The 21,769-nt window shown below is 34.2% G+C and overlaps 1 protein-coding gene across 1 annotated transcript in view; it reads right to left on the bottom strand.

The window, feature by feature from the left end:
• Positions 1-21,769, bottom strand: part of LOC107749000 (adhesion G protein-coupled receptor L3) — a 170,676-nt gene that overhangs the window by 64,679 nt on the left and 84,228 nt on the right. Inside the window, exons 6-7 of the mRNA XM_016564038.1 lie at positions 18,489-18,674; positions 5,449-5,487 (exon numbers count right to left, since the gene is read on the bottom strand). Coding sequence (XP_016419524.1) covers positions 5,449-5,487; positions 18,489-18,674 — 225 coding nt within the window. The remainder of the gene's footprint in view (positions 1-5,448; positions 5,488-18,488; positions 18,675-21,769) is intronic.

The raw sequence follows: 21,769 nt of genomic DNA, 5'->3' as shown, positions 1-21,769 counted from the left end.
AAAAATGTATTTTCTATAAATAAATAAATAAATAAATAAAACAGAACTGTAGAGAAAATCCCTCACCAAGAAATGGCTTAATTCACTCAAAAACTAAATAAATAAATTAATATTATTATTTATTATTAATATGAATAATCATAATGCATAAATATATAAAATAAAGACAATTATTATTATTATTATTATTATTATTATTATTATTATTATTATTATTATTATTATTATTATTGTTGTCTAATATGGCTACTACTATACTAATATAAATATTGTATTTATTTGTTTGTTTATTTATTTTTATTTGTTATTTATTTACAATTATATGTTCACATTACACTTACAAGAGTGTGTTTTCCACATACTGTAGCAGTGGAAAAGTGCTTAAATGTCACGAAAATAATATGACAATACAAGACATCTTAACGGCCCTAAAAATAGGCTGTTTATACGCTCTTATTTTATTCTTTCTGTCATTTCCAGACAGTTCTCCTGACAGCTTCACCCTCACATTTTCAGCAGCACAGTGTTCAGTGTATGTCGGACATACAGGACTGAATCATCATCATCATCATCATCATCATCATACACAGCAGAGGAGAAGAAGAAGAAACCAGAAATGCCAACAACCCCTGAAATATAAACGTGTGTTTCACATTCTGCTCTCGCTCGTCTTAGATGGTCCTTCTCATACATACAAATGACTTCCAGCCTGCATTACAACTCTGTGTGTGTGTGTGTTTGTGTGTGTGTGTGTGTCGCTGATCAATCTGATAGCTATTAAAGGAAGAAAACTCATATTGTGTTTTTAATATAAGTTCTAATTTTAAAGCACATATTGCATGCGGCTTTCATGTTGTGCATATAGACATGAGCTTGACTCATATTGCACTTTTTCAAAGACGTACTGAGGAAAAATAAGAAGTAAACACGTGTGTGTGTGTGTGTGTGTGTGGCCAATCACATTGACAATAGTAGAAGATTCATATTGTGTTTTTAATACATGCTCTCTCTATTTTATCCAGCTTTGATTTTGTGCATTTAGATCCCAGACCGACCCATAATGTCCCTTTCAACAGACTCCTTTAGTCTGTGCAGTCTGTGTGTGTGTGTGTGAGAGAGTGTGTGTGTGTGTGAGAGAGTGTGTGTGTGTGTGAGAGAGTGTGTGTGTGTGTGAGAGAGTGTGTGTGTGTGTGAGAGAGTGTGTGTGTGTGTGAGAGAGTGTGTGTGTGTGTGAGAGAGTGTGTGTGTGTGTGAGAGAGTGTGTGTGTGTGTGATGTGTGTGTGTGAGTGTGTGTGTGTGTGTGTGTGTGTGTTTGATCCTGGCAGACAGACAGCACTGATAAAGCAGTGGATAGTCTGTGTGTCCGTCTCTCGTTCACCATCATCACACTGGGCTCAAGGAAGGTCACGTTCATCTTTAAAACATCTCATTCTGTTAAACACTGATTCTCCATTAAAGACCATTAAGTAACGACCCGTCAGGCAGAAACCAGCCGTCACGTGCCAAACCGCAGCAGTCAGATTAAACTGGAGTCTCCGACAGGAAAAACAATGAAAATCGAGCAATGTGTTGAGGAGAAATGAGCTGCTGCTCTTCTAAGTGTTCAGACTGACTAGCAACACAGAACACCCTAGCAACCACATAGCAACAAGCTTAACACCCTAGCAACTGCATAGCAACAGCCTGCATAAAAAAAATCAAGAAAATATGAAAATGAGAAATTATCACTGTCTTCATTCAAACAGACACATAAGAAAACTATTTAAAATCTACTCAGCTAGTAAAAGAAATCTAGAAAACAAGCTCCAAACACGGTGAGACACTGATGCAATGCTTCATTTCTCCAAATCTGATGAAGAAACAAACTCATCCTGATCTTGGATGACCTGAGGGCGAGTAAATATTCTTAACTTAATTTTTGGGTGAACTGTTCCTTTAATATAAAAGAAACTAATTTGATATGTGAAAGTCTTTGAAATATATTTGTATGTATGGAGTTATAAACCATTATTTATTTGCCTATTTATACATTTGCTTATTGATATGGAATGATATTTCCATTTGAAATTTGCCATACATGTTACATACGGAAAAGAAAATAAAAACACAAATGCACGACTTGTAATTGTAATTATGTCATAAATTATGCGTCCACAAACTGGAAATTCAATTGCAAATATAATTTACAATTCCTTTTGAATATTGTAAATATCGTATATCGTAAATATCAATCCATAACTTGAACTTAAATGATGTAAAATACTGTAGGAGCTCTTACTCTCACAGTAAGACGGCGTTTAGGCAACTATAAACACACAAAGCAGCTCTCAGTATCATTAAATGATATGTTTAACAGTTATTAATTTATGATACTGAACAGCAGCAGCACATAAAACAAGACACTAAAGTGCTGCTGCGCTCGCGAGTGTCGACGAAGGTTTTAAACAGATCCACAAATGCAAAAACTATAAAATCATTTGGTAATTTAAGTATCCACTAATGACAGACTGTATGAATGATCTGAAAACTGTGTGTTTTGGAAACTCATTTTACATCTCATCAGCCTCTCTTCACATTACGACATGGTTTTAAATTGCTATTCATGAAGATACAATCGTATTTAAGATATGTCAGTGAATCAAGCTTTTTATATATATATATAATAGAACTCAAATAATTAGAACTAAAACATGCATGGGTTGGCAAGTGTTTGAGACATTATTGGCCATTCAGTGATTCTGTGCACAAAACACTAACAATAATGCGTTTAAAGATTTAGAAAACGCTAAAAGTGATTCAAAAGTAAAATGTTTTAGTCTATTTAACAACATCAACTTACACTTTACACACTGTATCTAATGGAAGCCGTTGTGCTCATGAATATTAATCATGCTGCCATATTCACCCAAAGTGATTTGCTGAAATTAAAATGCGGACAGTGAAAGGTGAGCACTAGCCAATGGGATTACAGCTCAAAAAATTGCAGAAAGTGAGAATTCCAAAAAAATAATAATAAAGTAGGGGTAAAAAAAAAATTAAGTAGTTTCTAAAAGTGACTAGTGAAACACAACACCTTTATTTAAGCACAAAAATGGCTGCAATCTATTTGTGCATTGACTTACAGAAACCAAATGACTTCGATGTATTTATGGCTTAGCATCATATATATCGTGTGTGCATTTACAGGAGATGTTCATAAATGATCGTTTGCGTGCATATGTGAACTGAACCACATGTGAACCGATTCATGCATTTATTGAAGGTTTTAATGCTGCTTTAATTAGTTCAATGCTAATGCGAGCTTTAATCACATTGTCAGAAGTCTATCCATGAGACAGTTGTAAAGAGACCATTGAAAATGTAATTCTGAGTATTTGCAAAAAGCTGGTCAAGCTTTTTCCCACAAGGTACTGTACAGTAAGGAATGACTTTATTAATGCCAGTTTCTTTATATAACACATATACTAAACACAATGGCATTTCAACGTGCTTTACAGGCAACATATGAAGAAAGAAAAATAAAGTTATGCAGAAGTCAAAGAAATACTCACACAATGTTCTTCTATGGATCCAAACAGAGAGATTATGAATAATCTTTACGCAGCTCTTTTCCATACATTGACTGCATGTATTTAAGTCACCAGAAAGGACCAAAATAGCACCATAAAATATCATTAAAGTACCAAAGCAGTATTTTACAATACTACTCAAGACTTGAGCTCAACATGATTTGGTCTCTGCAGTTCATTTAATGTTCATGTTGTGTTCTGGTCTTTTTGACCCGAAGAGGATTTTCTTTTTCCCATTAATATTTTGCAATGGACATTTGCTCACAAGTTTTTGCAGTTTTTAAAATGTTTTTTTTCCCCCACCTTGATCCACTTGTGTTGTCCTCAGTCAAAAATGGCCAACTTACAAAACGTTGCTTATAAATGTATTGTTATGTTGAATTATTACCAAATCTTTCATTCAATCTTTTAATCTACTTGTTTTCTTTCAATTAGCAGAGGTTGTGTATTATTATTATTATTATTATCATTATTAGTATTATTTTATTTGGAGACTGATTGATCGTAGGCCTCATTGCTCTGAATTATGCATCTCAGTTTTAGAGTGAATATTGCCAAAATTATCCACAAATAATGTTTTTTTCCCCACATTTTTTTAAGTTAAAAAAAGAAATACAAAACCAGTGCTAACTGAAAGAAAACAAACTGACAAAAAATACTGAATCCAAGATTTGGTGATGATATATGATAATTTGCCTTTGAAAATGTGTGAAAAAGAAGTGCGCTTAATTGTGTTGAATGTGTACTTCAAATCTTAAGTGTATTTTAATAAACTGTACTTGCAGATAATATAATGATAATGAAATAGAGGCCACTTAAGTGACTTAAAGAGAGACACTTTCATGACTTTCACTTAAGTACACTTTTAAAAAGTGACCTTTGTAATAATGTCAAAGTTTTACTTTAAAGTACATTTCATCAGTTTTAATAATATTGTGTTGTGCTTTAAATAAGCACACTTATTGTGTTGTGTTGACTAACATGCTAAAGCACTTTTAACTCATGCAATATTACATTTAAAGTTAATAGATTTTAAAAGAACAAAATTGAAACTATATTTAAATGAATATATTTAAATGCATGACATACAATTTCAATAGAATTAACATTAAGCCGCTTAAGTGACTTAAAGAGAGACACGTTCATGACTTTCACTTAAATACACTTTTAAAAAGTGACCTTTGTAATAATTTCAAAGTTTTACTTTAAAGTACATTATATCATTGTTTTAATAATCTTTTGTTGTGCTTTAAATAAGCACACTTATATTGTTGTGTTGACTAATATGCTAAAGCACTTTTAACTCATTCAATATTACGTTTAAAGTTAATAGATTTTAAAAGAACAAAATTGAAACTATATTTAAATGAATATATTTAAATGCATGACATACAATTTCAACAGAATTAACATTAAAGTACATTTTAGTTGATCATAAATGCGTGTCAGTACATTAACCATATTTCAAAGACAATAGAAGTCATTATGAAATTACATATAAAGATGTACTTAAGTCCTACTTAAGTGGGTCAAAAGCACTCAGCTAATTGCATTTTACATAAAATGAAACTATAATACATTTTAATTTAATTGCAATTAACAGTTCACACTTAAGTATGTTCTTTTAAAGCATATTATTTCCACAATAAAAGCATGCTTAAGTGCACTTCTTTTCACAAGCGTGTTTCTGCGATCGTAAGGGTGCGTTCATTGGATTATTATGGGTAGTTTGCAAAGGTGGAGGTTAAATTTGCTCAAGGCCTCAAATGACAACAACAGGACCTCACAAAAACACAAGGAACATGAGCTGGGGTGCGAATGAAGAGAAAAGCATGAGATGTGAGGATGAAAGCGGCGTAAATATAAAGAGGAAAATACCTGGACAAAATATCGACACGAACGCTCCCTTTTCTGCAGCTGAAAACCCAAAGAAAACCAACCGTGTTAGTATCAAGCAGAAAATTCGACACTCTCAAGGTCTTTCACATCGAACACAATGAAGCGTCTATTCAAGCAAATAATCGAACTGAACAAAAGCAGTAGTTGGTGCAAGGCTAATGCACCTTCAGTCCTGTATCTATAATTCAATGTTTTATTTAATTATTGCACAGAATACAGACTCTGTGTTGATGTGCCAGTGAATCTACAAAGCGAACGCTGGTCTCCGTTCTGAAGAGCTCCACAGGAATCCATAGCTTCTATTGAAAACCGCACTGGTGTTTGGTGTGAAAGAGCCTTTGGAAACACATGATTTACATGAATCACATCCTACCGAACCCAGGGGAAACGATTAATCCAGTTTGGCACGTATGAGACTTATCAAAAACTTCAACATGTCAGAAGTGCCCTGCTCAAAAGAGAGACGATCGATGAAAGAGAAATTCAGTAGAAGGGAACTGGAAGGACATTAAATGTTAAAAGCAACCATAAAACAACAAAATGCAATTCATAAGTCAAAATGCAGGTAAAAATGAATACAGAAAAGTACATTGGGTGGTCTTTTCACAGACATTTCTGTGTCGAGTCGAGGAGTTTCTGAGCTGGTTACTGCTGGTTTGTTGGATCAGTGGTTGGTTAAAGTCGACACCAAATGACGTTTGCAACACTTCTTACTTCCATACACTCTCAGGAAATCAGGTACAAAAGCTGTCACTGCAGCGGCACCCATTCAAAAGTACACATTTGTACCTTACTTACCTCTAAAGGGTGCATATTAGTACCTGTAGTGTACATAATAGTACTTCAATTGCACATATTGGTTCCTTTTGAAAAGGTGCCATCACGGTTTTTTTTTTTTTTCTGAGAATGGCATTTCAGAGGGATTTAGTTTTGCATTCTGGTCATTTAGTTCCCAACTCTGTTTTTTATAATGGTTTCTACAGTATTTATGCAACTTCACAGTTGACAGATCAGGTACTGATTGAGTTTTTATGACGTCAAAAAGGTTTAATTTGAGTTTTCGAATAATATTGTGTGTGGCTTTAATGGCCATAATGAAAGATACTATGGATCATTTACCTCAGAGCTGGAAAATAAATGGAAAAGGAAGAACGTTCAAATTGAGTTCAATGTTTTCCCGGACAAACACTGCATGAGTCATCGAGTATGAGTTTTGAATAATAATAATAACTATGGTTACACTTTATTTCGATAGTCCACTTTAGACATTCTACTAACTATAAGTAACTTTGTAACTACATATCAACTAATTCTCATTAAATAGCATGCCTACTAACTCTCAGAAGGGTAGGTTTAGGGTTAGTAGAGTAAGTTGACATATACTTGCAAAGTATATATTCTCTATATTATATATATAAGTATCTATATTCTCATAGTCAGTGTGTTGTATGTTGTGGACCCATCAAAATAAAGTGTTAGAAGATATTAAGCAGTCAGTCTACTAATACTCTAATGACTGCTAGTTGACACGTAGTTGCAAAGTTACTTACTGTTAGTAGAATGTCTAAAGTGGACTATCGAAATAAAGTGTTACCATAACTATTAATTTTATTATGTACTGGTTGTGATTTGTGAGTGATTTTATCACGTTATCACGTTGTGGACATAATCGTATCATATCGCGTCTGGTTATGACAGTGTTACTGTTTTTATTTTTAAAACATTTGATAGTTTTTGTCATTTCTTAGGATTCTATTACTTTCTATCTTTCTCTTTGTTTTCAAGTTCAAAAAGAAAGTGGTTATGTAACATACATTTCTGTTCAGAAGTTTGGGGTCAGAAAGAATTTATTAATTTTTAAAAATTGTATGCAGCAACTTTTGAACTTTCTATTCATCTGTGAATCCTGAAAAATTAAATGTATCACGGTTTCCACAAACAATGTTCATCAGCACAACTGTTTTCATCACTGATAATAATCAGAAATGTAGCAAATCAGTATATTAGAATGATTTCTGAAGATCATGTGACACTGAAGACTGGAGTAATGATGCTGAAAATTCAGCGTTGATCACAGAAATAAATGACATTTTAACAAATATTCACATAGAGACTTGCTATTTTAAATTGTAATAATATTTTTAAATTTTACAATTTTTACTGTATTTTTGATCAAATAAATGCAGCCTCGGTGAGCAGAAGAGACTTCTTTTAATCTCACTGATCCCAAACTTTTGAACAGTAGTACATAAAAACATTTTTAGCCAGAATTTCCAATAAAAATATAAATTATTCACCACTGACACAATCTATTTCACTAATGTCAACACGCGCAGCCTCACCCGTGATGTTTGTACATTTCGTCAGAGCGAGGGGGTTTAATCTGGTTAGGCGTCTCGGAGGACCGGACTCCAGTCTTCTGATCGTGGTTGTGATTGTGCAGAAACTCTTCTCGTCATCATATGAGTAAAGAGCAGCGAGGTGTGTGTGTGTGTGTGTGTGTTTGTGTGTGTGTGTGTGTGTGTGCGTGTGTGCGTTTGTACGCCATGAATTATTGAGTCTCTCAGAAGAAGTGCGAGGGAAGGGAACAGATAAAAATAAATAGCAGGCAGGTCTGTCTCTGCTGGTGCCTGAATGTTAATGCGGCTTGATTCCGACTGACAGCAGCCATCTTTAGATCACATTACTTTCACTCTTTAGCAGCTCTTCAGGTAAACTATCTTGATCTTGCAGTCAAAGGTTTTATTCGACTAGTTGAGCATGTCGAATGTGTTGCTGACTGCATCTTTACCAACAATTATGATTCTTTGGGAATCAAGCGAGTGATGTCCAGTTAGCATTTTGGAAATACAAATGTAACATTTTTGCATTACAACCAAATGATGAGTCAACAATTTGCTATTTTGACCATAGGCAATGTTATAATCATTGTCTATGGTCGAAATAGCAAATTGTTGACAGTTAGTGTTGGGGAAAGTTACTTTTAAAAGTAATGCATTACGTTATATGTCATTTTGATCAGTTTTGTTATTGTTAACGAAAACTAAAATGAAAACTAAAAACTAAAATGTTTACGGTAACTGAAAAAAAGCTGAAAGGAAATAAAATAAAAAATATTAGATGTAAAACATAAAAAGCAAAATTTATAAAAGTTGCTTTAGCAACTAACTGAAATAATTAAGTAAAAGTTGAAATACTAAAATTACTAAAACTACAACTGAAATAAAAACAAATTAACTCCAAATAGAATTCAATTAAAATTAAATTAAAATGAAAATTGGAAATATAAAAATAAAAGCATATTCAAAATTGTAATACACTAAAACAATATTGATTTCAACACTGAAAAGCTATTAGCATTTAATTAAAATTAGCATTTAATGAATATTTGCATGCAATTAAAACTTAAACGTAATCAAAAATTAGAAATGTTGCCTTAGTAACTAAACGAAATAAGTTGAAGTTGAAGTAAATTACAAAAAAATAAACTGAAATCAAAATAAATTAACACTAAATAGAAATGTTAAAAAACAAATACAAATTACAACTAAATGTAATTCTGAGTATTTGCAAAAAGCTGGTCAAGCTTTTTCCCACAAGGTACTGTACAGTAAGGAATGACTTTATTAATGCCAGTTTCTTTATATAACACATATACTAAACACAATGGCATTTCAACGTGCTTTACAGGCAACATATGAAGAAAGAAAAATAAAGTTATGCAGAAGTCAAAGAAATACTCACACAATGTTCTTCTATGGATCCAAACAGAGAGATTATGAATAATCTTTACGCAGCTCTTTTCCATACATTGACTGCATGTATTTAAGTCACCAGAAAGGACCAAAATAGCACCATAAAATATCATTAAAGTACCAAAGCAGTATTTTACCATACTACTCAAGACTTGAGCTCAACATGATTTGGTCTCTGCAGTTCATTTAATGTTCATGTTGTGTTCTGGTCTTTTTGACCCGAAGAGGATTTTCTTTTTCCCATTAATATTTTGCAATGGACATTCACTCACAAGTTTTTGCAGTTTTTAAAATGTTTTTTTTCCCCCACCTTGATCCACTTGTGTTGTCCTCAGTCAAAAATGGCCAACTTACAAAACGTTGCTTATAAATGTATTGTTATGTTGAATTATTACCAAATCTTTCATTCAATCTTTTAATCTACTTGTTTTCTTTCAATTAGCACAGGTTGTGTATTATTATTATTATTATTACCATTATTAGTATTATTTTATTTGGAGACTGATTGATCGTAGGCCTCATTGCTCTGAATTAAGCATCTCAGTTTTAGAGTGAATATTGCCAAAATTATCCACAAATAATGTTTTTTTTTTCCCACATTTTTTTTTTAAATTCAAAAAAGAAATACAAAACCAGTGCTAACTGAAAGAAAACAAACTGACAAAAAATACGTTCCCCTAGCGTTTTCCGACGCAGCGTCTTGTTCCCTCGGGGAACCATGGTTACATACGTAACCTGGGACGATTTCTCTCAGCATGGGGACAGGAGAGCTGTCAATCAATAAATTGGAAAAAAAAAGTAACTTGCGTTAATTGAAAAAGTAACTCAGATATTCTCTTGTAAGTTAAAAAGTAATGCGTTACTTTACTAGTTACTTGAAAAAAGTAATCTGATTACGTAACTCGCGTTACTTGTAACACTGCACAGCAACACTGTTATATGTCATTTTGATCAGTTTTGTTATTGTTAACGAAAACTAAAATGAAAACTAAAAACTAAAATGTTTACGGTAACTGAAAAAAAGCTGAAATGAAATAAAATAAAAAATATTAGATGTAAAACATAAAAAGCAAAATTTATAAAAGTTGCTTTAGCAACTAACTGAAATAATTAAGTAAAAGTTGAAATACTAAAATTACTAAAACTACAACTGAAATAAAAACAAATTAACTCCAAATAGAATTCAATTAAAATTAAATTAAAATGAAAATTGGAAATATAAAAATAAAAGCATATTCAAAATTGTAATACACACTATAATCATTTATATATAATGCTAAAACAATATTGATTTCAACACTGAAAAGCTATTAGCATTTAATTAAAATTAGCATGTAATGAATATTTGCATGCAATTAAAACTTAAACGTAATGAAAAATTAGAAATGTTGCCTTAGTAACTAAACGAAGTAAGTTGTATAGTATAAAACAGAAATAAAAATAAATTAACACTAAATAGAAATGTAAAAAAAAACTAATACAAATTACAACTAAAACGAAAACTTTAAAATGAAAATGAAAGCACAACATATAAAAATACAAGCCAATTCAAGATATTAATTCATACTTACTGTATATAAATAATAAATAATACTATAAGTTTATAAATAATACATATAATAAGTATATAATAGAAGTATATAAATAATACTAAAATAATAGCATGAAGTTGCATGTGCAAAAATTAAACCTAAAAAAAAGGAATAATAGAAATGTTGCCTTGGCAACTAAATGAAATAAACAAATTGAAGTACTAAATTACTACAACTTAAACTGAAATAAAAATATATTAACGCTAAACAGGAAATAAAAAAAAATGACAATCATATAACAAAACTACTAAAACTTTAACTAAAATTAAAATGAAACTGAAAATATAAAAAAAGCTAATAAAAAATATATATTAATAAACACTATAATAGTATATAAATAATACTAAAATAATGCTGATTTCATTCCTGAAAAGGATAAATAAGAATAGTTGTTTGTAATTAAAACTGCACAGTTTCACACACTATTTGTTTGTGCTTTGTATTTGATTATAGAGCATTATAAGTCTCAGGTGTATTTTCATGATGATTATTTGGTTGCTAGAAAGAAACCAAATGTAGCACATTTCCCTCATTCATGAGGATGAGCTGAAGATGTAGACGCCTCACACAGAGCTGATCTGTTTTAAATCAGTGATCCCTGTACTGAGTCTGAAGCTCGAATCACCAGCTGTGAAATTCAAAGGCAGATTGCGTTTAAAATGACCGCTTCGATTAATTAGCATGAAGAGTGTGACGGCCTCGTCAGAAAGTGTGAGCGTGACGCGCGCTGATGGCTGATGGCTGATGGCTGCGGTGGTGGAAAAGTGAAGTTTGCAGAATTGTGGGTGGAAACGGAGTGTGAATTTCGCAGAAGACGCGTTGAAACAGGTGTTTGTGTTGCACGCTCGGGTGACACTCTTAAAAGCCAAGTTAATTAATTTTGAGCTCAGACAGTACAGTGACAGTCACTAGAAGAACTTAGATGATGGGTTTGATTAAATTGATACACGTTTACTTTGAACGCAGTGTAAGCCTTGGATGAAAGTGACTTCTGAACATGTACAGTTTAATTAGGAACATATTACTCCACAGAAACCAGAAGCAGTGCTGTGAATGTGTGTGTGTTGTCAGGATCCAGCATTTACTTGCTAATAGTGGATGAATTGAGAGCATTTTTTGAGCAGCAATAAAACTGGACTTTGGATTGTTATTGAATGGTTTATTAAATGGCTTGAATCAATAAAATAAAATTAAATGAATAAAATAAAAATAAATAAATAAATACATATACATACAGTTGTGCACTTCGATTACACAAGCAAAGGGTCATTCTATCACCATTCATCTAAAGGGTGTTTAAAATTATACTTAAAAATCTTTGAAATTAAAAATATGTTCAGGGTTGTCACATTTTAATTAATTGCATGATTTAAAGATAAAGTAAATTAATAACATCCAGCATCCAAAATTAAAACTTGCAAAACAAGATTTGATAAACAGTTATATGATATATGCATGAATTGAGAAAAATTGTCCAGCAATATTTATACTGTATTTTTGACCGGTAATGAATATTAGCATTTGTATTAAATTATTATTATTATTATTATTATTATTATTATGTTTGGATAACTAACTAACTATCTAATTGACTTACTAAATATTGATTGATTATTGATATTATCGATATCGATATTATTGATATTGATATTTGAATGAATCATCTTTAAACAAAAAAAATCCTTAAATTTTAACTAATTGCATGATTTGCTGATTAAATCAATTAATAACATTGAGGATCCAAAATGAAAACTTGGAAGATCACCAAATGCGAAAATTACATTATTTTTATTAAATGGTTTGGATCAAAAACAAACAAATAAATAAACAAACAAAAAGAATGAATAAAAAGCTATAAAAAAAATGTGGTAATTGAAATTAAGCTGAAATAAAATATTTTAAATATTTTAAGCACATAACAAAATTACCAAGACTTAAAATATAATTTAAATAAAACTGAAAAGGTCAAATATAAAAGCTAATTCAATATATAAATAATACCTCACTGAATTAATCAACAGTCTAAATGTTGCAGTTCCTAACAAAGTTATTGGCCAACTATTTTATTTACTTTCCAAAGCCAAGTTTTACTGGAACTCGGTTTCTTGTATTGTTAATTTTAGACCCTGTGTGTATTATTAATACACACAAACACACACACATACACTCACACACAACGTCTGAATGAACTGTCTTTGTTCTCTGAGTGTCTGAAGACAAACTACACGCAGGTCTGGAGAAAACCGCGTCAAAGCGAAGCTCTTTAACTCCGCGGAAACTTTAATAATGCTGGCGATTATTCACGCCGCATAATGTCCTCAGAGCGATAGGAGCCTCAGGACGGCGAGAGTTTCTCTTCACCCAAGTTAAACCTATTTTTAAACAGACGGCTGACTGCGGGGAGAAACACAGGGGATCATTCATCCTGACAAACACGGACATCATTAAAAAAACACCCACTGCTCTCCTCCTCCTGCTGCTCTCCATACCGACTGCATCAAAGAGGACGCTTTATCTGCCACGCGCTTCCTGTCCGTTTCTCTTCTGGTGAAGTCAAACATAATAATAATAATAATAATAATAATAATAATAAGTAGGGCTATCGATTTAATGCAATAATATAGTGTGATTAATTACTGAAAAACCCACCCACCCAGACATGTCTATTATCTTACATTGATGCAGTTGCTGATGAACACGGGACGCATGACGACTGACTGTGTGATGTAGCCTATGAATGCAGTTATATGCCCTGAAATTCAAGATATGAGGGGAGAAAATGTGTATAGTTTAGCAATATCATACGAGCGAGAGAGCTGTTTTCCCCGAATATTTGTACGATTGCAAATGTGATATTGATTTGATAGTTCAATAAACATGAAGTTAATATTGTGTTACATTTTAGACACAGTATTGTCTGTTTTTGTGCAATTTCGCCAACGAAAATGGTTCCAAACAAAGCCATAGCAGAATCGTTGCAGGTCTCAGAGCAAAAAGCTTTTTTTTTAACTAAATGAATCCGATGTTTTGAACAAATCGAGTGAGTGAATGATTCAATGACTCATTCATAAAGACATGCACTTGCTTCATTTCTGATTGAATCAGCCGATTGAATGAATCGAGTGAGTCAATGATTCAGTGACTCGTTCATATAGGCAGTCAACTTGCTTCGTTTCTGACTGAATCAGCTGTTTAAACAAATCGAGTGAGCGAATGATTCAATGACTCATTCATAAAGACATGCACTTGCTTAATTTCTGATTGAATCAGCCGATTGAACGAATCGAATGAGCCAAAGATTCAGTGACTCGTTCATATAGACAGTCACTTGCTTCGTTTCTGACTAAATCAGCTGTTTAAACAAATCGAGTGAGTCAATGATTCAGTGACTCATTCATAAAGACCACCGCCACCTACTGGCACTTTTTCATTTCATTGATAAAAAATAATTTCATATTTTAATATTATTTTTTAATAAACCCATTAATACCCATTTATTATTATTATTATTATTAATGCAATGTTGAATCAAAACATTGTATTCTAAAGCTGCTTTTATGTAATGTCTACCAATGTTTTTCTCATCTAAAACAATAATAACTTTAAATTATCTTTTGGGGGGTAATTTCTCGGACCAAATTGATGTGTGATTAATTTGCGATTAGTTTGATTAATCAATCAGAAAATTATTTAATTAATTAGATAAATTTTAATCTCTTGACAGCGTTAATAATAAGTGATGATTAGCTGCTCCAAGCCACTGTCAGACTCATCACATATAAACTCATGCGTCATGTGTCCACTGCAGTCCAGATACGTCAGACTGGTTTGCCTCATAAACAGCGTTTGGTTTTCTGCCTCAGGCGACACGTCCACCAACTGTTTGATGCATATTGAATGTAAAAATGCCACAAAATCCACATGCTCCAACCTGATTGGCTGACTACTAGCATTTTATTCAAGGTCAGGTTTTTATCAGTCCACCGGGACACGATTTCAAAGTTAGCAGGTTGATACAATGAGCATTTGTGAGGAGGAAAAACTGAATTTGAATATGTTTGTGAGATTCATGGCATTTGGGTCTTTGAAAGACATTCTTAGCGGCAAGTTTGAAGGATTTCCTAATAAGTTAGCAACACTTCAGCTGGTTATCCTCGAATACACCTGGATTTTCATTATATCCCATAAACTATTGATTAAAAGGGACAATTTTACACAATAATTGATTAGGGTCGCGTACCATTAACTTAGATAAATGCTAGCATCAAACTATCTAAAAAAAAAAGATGTAAGTGTTAGTCAAAATTCTCATGCACTTTTGTGTTAAAGGATTCTTACGTAAACATACATAAAAACTTGCGTGTTGAATCAAATTCATTTTAACCATTCATGTAAGAATGAGCGAGTGGGCCTTTGCACGACATTTTGTTTTCCAACTAAAAACTGAAAACATTTAATGCAGTTCATCCGTTCATTTAAATGACAACTGCGTTTTGAAACTTTTGAAAATGGGTTTCAAAGTGCAACTTTTTGAAAACAATAACGTTACCATCTCCAATACCATTATCATCTGTTATCGTCTCTAATACCTTTATCATCTCCCGTTATCGTCTCCAATACCGTTATTGTCTCCGTTATCGTCTCCAATACCTTTATCATCTCCATTATTGTCTCCAATACCTTTATCATCTCCCGTTATCGTCTCCAATACCGTTATTGTCTCCGTTATCGTCTCCAATACCTTTATCATCTCCGTTATCGTCTCCAATACCGTTAACATCTCTGTTATCGTCTCCAATACCTTTATCATCTCCATTATTGTCTCCAATACCGTTAACATCTCTGTTATCGTCTCCAATACCTTTATCATCTCCATTATTGTCTCCAATACCTTTATCATCTCCCGTTATCGTCTCCAATACCGTTATTGTCTCCGTTATCGTCTCCAATACCTTTATCATCTCCGTTATCGTCTCAATACCGTTATTGTCTCCGTTATCGTCTCCAATACCATTAACGTCCCTGTTATCGTCTCCAATACCGTTATCATCTCCGTTATCGTCTTCAATACCGTTATCATCTCTGTTATCGTCTCCAATACCTGTATCGTCTCCGTTACCATCTCCAATACCGTTATTGTCTCTGTTACCATCTCCAATACAATTAGCATCTCTGTTACCATCTCCAGTACCGTTATCATCTCTGTTATCGTCTCCAATACCGTTATCATCTCCGTTATCGTCTCCAATACCGTTATCGTCTCCATTATGGTCTCCAATACAGTTATCGTCTCCATTATCGTTTCCAATACCGTTATCGTCTCCGTTATTGTCTCCGTTATCGTCTCCAATACCGCTATCATCTCCGTTATCATCTCCAATACCGTTATCATCTCCGTTACCATCTTCAATACCGTTATCGTCTCCGTTACCATCTCCAATACCATTATCATCTCTGTTACCGTCTCCAATACCGTTATCATCTCCGTTAGCATCTCCAATACCGTTATCGTCTCCGTTATCGTCTCCAATACCGTTATTGTCTCCGTTATCGTCTCCAATACCTTTATCATCTCCGTTATCGTCTCAATACCGTTATTGTCTCCGTTATCGTCTCCAATACCATTAACGTCCCTGTTATCGTCTCCAATACCGTTATCATCTCCGTTATCGTCTTCAATACCGTTATCATCTCTGTTATCGTCTCCAATACCATTATCATCAGTTATCGTCTCCAATGCTGTCAACGTCTCTGTTATCGTCTCCAATACCGTTATCGTCTCCGTTACCATCTCCAATACCGTTATTGTCTCCGTTACCATCTCCAATACCATTATCATCTCTGTTATTGTCTCCAATACCGTTATCATCTCTGTTATCGTCTCCAATACCTGTATCGTCTCCGTTACCATCTCCAATACCGTTATTGTCTCTGTTACCATCTCCAATACAATTAGCATCTCTGTTACCATCTCCAGTACCGTTATCATCTCTGTTATCGTCTCCAATACCGTTATCATCTCCGTTATCGTCTCCAATACCGCTATCATCTCCGTTATCATCTCCAATACCGTTATCATCTCCGTTACCATCTTCAATACCGTTATTGTCTCCGTTACCATCTCCAATACCATTATCATCTCTGTTATTGTCTCCAATACCGTTATCATCTCTGTTATCGTCTCCAATACCTGTATCGTCTCCGTTACCATCTCCAATACCATTATCATCTCTGTTACCGTCTCCAATACCGTTATCATCTCCGTTAGCATCTCCAATACCGTTATCGTCTCCGTTATCATCTCCAATACAGTTATCATCTCCATTATCGTTTCCAATACCGTTATCGTCTCCGTTATTGTCTCCGTTATCGTCTCCAATACCGCTATCATCTCCGTTATCATCTCCAATACCGTTATCATCTCCGTTACCATCTTCAATACCGTTATCGTCTCCGTTACCATCTCCAATACCATTATCATCTCTGTTACCGTCTCCAATACCGTTATCATCTCCGTTAGCATCTCCAATACCGTTATCGTCTCCGTTATCATCTCCAATACAGTTATCATCTCCATTATCGTTTCCAATACCGTTATCGTCTCCGTTATTGTCTCCGTTATCGTCTCCAATACCATTATCATCTGTTATCGTCTACAATACCATTATCATCTGTTATCGTCTTCAATGCTGTTAACGTCTCTGTTATCGTCTCCAATATCGTTATCATCTCCGTTATCGTTTCCAATACCGTATCTATCTCCGTTATCGTCTCCAATACCGTTATCATCTCCGTTATCATCTCCAATACCGTTACCATCTCCGTTATAGTCTCCGTTATCGTGTCCAATACCGTTATCATCTCTGTTATCGTCTCCAATATATATATATATATATATATATATACTTTTAAGATTTGAAGTGTACTACAAGCGCACATTCAATACAATTAAGCACACTCCTTTTTTACAAGGGTGGATTTGCCCAAGTTTGCCAGGTTAGAGGCATCACATCTTTGAAGGACACTTAGTTTTGTTTTGTTTTGTTTTAGTGAAAATAAGAACCTAAAGCTACTTCTTGCACTTATTTAATAAGAAAAAAAATGTCCATTGCACCTGTGAGTATCTGTGTAACACATGTACAGTCAGAAGGTCATTATCACAGGATAAACACTGCCAGATTGATCGGGATTTTTGCTCATTGCTTCTGTACTCTCTCTGCTCTCTTTCTTCTCACATAACAGAATCATTTCAACTCAAATCAATATTTCATGTCCCTTTATTATTTTATCTGGTAAGTAGCCGTGTAATGAGCTTTGCACCATTTGTGAAAATAACCGTCTGACTGTACATCCATTACATATTCCTCTTTGTTTGAAATAATCAGTCCGGGATGCTGTGACCTCACAGTCCAAATACATTTTACACTCATTTCTGTGCAAACATCTGGAGAAACTGAGCAACCATTTTATTGAAAGGCAGTATGATGCGGTATGAATGATTTCAGATCACAAAATGCAACTATGTAATCGCTCGGCTCTAATCTGCTAAACACGACTTGAAGACATTAAGATTTTCAAAGCTGCTCTGAAACAGTATTGCGAAAAGCGCTATACTAATGCATTTGACTTGACATTTATTGACTGATATTATATTGTATGACAGATGCAGTACCTTGTTGAGGCTCCGAGCGGCGCTGTCCTTTCCCCCGGGGGTGAGATTCCTGAGCTGGACGTCCAGCAGGTCGATCAGGTGACCCATGGCCCGGACGGTGTAGGTGATGTCACCTGCGTGCATGTCACCCTTGGTCTGTTCGGAAAGCTCACGGGAGATTATGGCCGCAGGTTCACCCGCTCGGATCTACAACACACACACACACACACGCATGCACGCACGCACACACACACACGCACGCACGCACGCACGCACACACACACACACACAGCTGATCACAAACAGGAGTTATTATCAACCAACAAACTGCTTAGTTCCAGCTCTCTCTGTTACACTGGCATAAGATAATGTTTAACATAAAAAAAAAACATGTATTTAAAAAAAAAAAGATGCGAAATATCAAATCAGTTGATAATTTTTTTTATTTTTTTTTTTATCTGGTTCATTTACACCAAACCTCTGAATGAAGTGCTTGAGTAAAGCGATTATTCTGCAGGTGTGTGTTTGTGTTGATGATGGTCAGCAGAACTGAAGGTGTTGGAAATAGGTGTTAATGTTCCTGCAGCTCAAACAGTAGAGCGTGACGATAAACAACACCAAGGTCATCATGGGTTTGAGTCCCAGTCAATGCATGGATGACAATATTAATGGGAGTTAGTTAGTTATTAATATCAGCTTTAAAATGGTCAATTTACAGTCAAATTCTACCATAAGGATACAAGGTTCCCCTTCGGGAACTCGATTTACCAAGTAAAACGCTAAAACATAACAGTCAAAAAATAAATAAATAAATAAATAAAACCAGAAATGGACTTTAAGGGTCAGTGCTCCGGCTTTTGTGACTATTATGTGTAGCTTTTTATAATAAACTGAACACCGGTTTATCATTTCTTATGTAAACATCCTTTATTATTATTTTTTTTTTTAAATGCCACACAAAGCATGAAAAACACATATAAACCATATTCTATCTTAATCGCATATTTATTAGCTTCATGTTTCATCTGTATTAGTCATGTATTGAGACAGAATGCAGAAGTTTACCGTCATCGGAGCTGGAAATTATGATCATGCAACACTGACTGATGGATCTGCAGAAAATCGTCTCTCTGTTAGTCATTAAGAAATTATCATTCTATCTAAAGAAATATGAGGTAAATATGTGAATACATATTTCTCCAAATATGCGCACTATTAGACTAAACATATGTTTGTTGTGTAGCGAAGCTATTTCTGTGATCAGAAATAAATGGGAGCAAATGCGAGTGAATATGTGCAGTGTCTCGTTAACCTATTGGAAATATCAGCAACTACCAACTGATTTTGCATGAGTTTGCATTCCCGACAGAAATTATTACGGTCATTGTAACCAAGTATTATCATAAATACTGATGGTGGTCAAATATCAAAGCCATCTAATCTGTCTAATAATTCAAAGCTTAAGATCAAATCAGCATCCTTATTTATTCTAAAAATGTTTCTGCAACAGCTGCGAAAAAATAGCCTGTAGTCCACTATAGAGTTCCACTGTGGTTTGTTATTTATTATGAAGAAAAAAAAGGAAAACTTTTCAAAACAGTTCCAGCTCTCTCTGTTACACTGGCATAAGATAATGTTTAACATAAAAAAAAAACATGTATTTAAAAAAAAAAAGATGCGAAATATCAAATCAGTTGATAATTTTTTTTATTTTTTTTTTTATCTGGTTCATTTACACCAAACCTCTGAATGAAGTGCTTGAGTAAAGCGATTATTCTGCAGGTGTGTGTTTGTGTTGATGATGGTCAGCAGAACTGAAGGTGTTGGAAATAGGTGTTAATGTTCCTGCAGCTCAAACAGTAGAGCGTGACGATAAACAACACCAAGGTCATCATGGGTTTGAGTCCCAGTCAATGCATGGATGACAATATTAATGGGAGTTAGTTAGTTATTAATATCAGCTTTAAAATGGTCAATTTACAGTCAAATTCTACCATAAGGATACATTATGAAGAAAAAAAAGGAAAACTTTTCAAAACACCCACACACACACACACACACACACACACACATATATATATATATATATAAAACATTAAATTTTATTTCAGCTTTATTTCAATGACAGAAAAGGATTTGTAATAGTTTTAGTTATGTCCAACAAGAGAAGGTTGCACACATAATGTTTTTACAAAATGCTTTATTCAGAGGCCAAAAAGTGCAAAAAAGTGCCACAAGTTCAGTGCAAAGGCAAACCAGTACTGATTCACAAAAAAACCTGCAGCACGCTCAGCGTAAAGACAATAGGCAAAAAAAAACCAAAAAACAAGGTAAACATTTATTAAAAAAGTGAAAAAAAATGCAGAGAAAACGTTACTGATTCACAAAGAAGTGCAATATGCTCAGTGTAAAGGCAGAACTTCACCAATTCACAAAATAGTGCAAAAAAAAAAGTGCAACATGCTCAGTGCAAAGGCGAAATGTAATATGAATAAAAGCAATTGGTAATTTCTTATGTGTGCGAGCTTCTCCTGTCGTTGGAATTGTAGATTATAATTTTTGAGCTGACGCAACAAAGTATTTTCCATTAGCAAACTTCTTCAGCATTTGGTGTGGACATTTCACAACTTTCTTGCCGGTCTTTAATACAAGCTTCAGTTAACAATAACAACACTGGCTTGGACCAATCAAATGACAGCTCCAACTGTTGAATAATTTGTCAAAATGAGGCTAAATGTACATTATCCCATACATATGTTTGATTGTGTGTTTCTCAAACCTTCTGGTTGATGATGTTGACCCATGTGGAGGTGCAGTTGCTGAGGTCGGGCCCCTGCTGGTCCCACAGTCCCTCGGGCCCCTGACAGGTGAACACAGCCGTCCCTGCACACAGAAAACAGCCGTTACTGTGTGTTCATATCACACCGCAAACACACACACACACACATCAACATCCTTCACTGCTGCTTCCACAGATGACGAGAAATGCTTTCAAACGTCTGTGATCATAAAAGAATGTGTAATTACTTCCTCTGATGGAGATAAAATCACTGCAGCGTGTGTGTGTGTGTGTGAGCTCTAACTACAGCCAGATGCAGAGATATGTGTGTGTGTGTGTGTGTGTGTGTGTGTGTGTGTGTTCGTTCCCTGGAGAGCACTGGTAAAGGTCAATTAAAGCTCGTGGAGAGAGACATCTCATTCTCAGCTCTAATTATAAGGACAGAAGAGAGAAAAAATGTCATATTCTTACAGTCGGGTGACTGTATCGGCACTCAGGTGAGATCACTGACACACACACACAC

The sequence above is a fragment of the Sinocyclocheilus rhinocerous genome, unplaced genomic scaffold (genome assembly GCF_001515625.1).
Source record: "Sinocyclocheilus rhinocerous isolate Xijiao unplaced genomic scaffold, SAMN03320098_v1.1 scaffold680, whole genome shotgun sequence".
NCBI lineage: Eukaryota > Metazoa > Chordata > Actinopteri > Cypriniformes > Cyprinidae > Sinocyclocheilus > Sinocyclocheilus rhinocerous.
The sequence above is the reverse complement of the archived record's forward strand: the minus strand, read 5'-3'. Positions and strand labels throughout refer to the sequence as shown.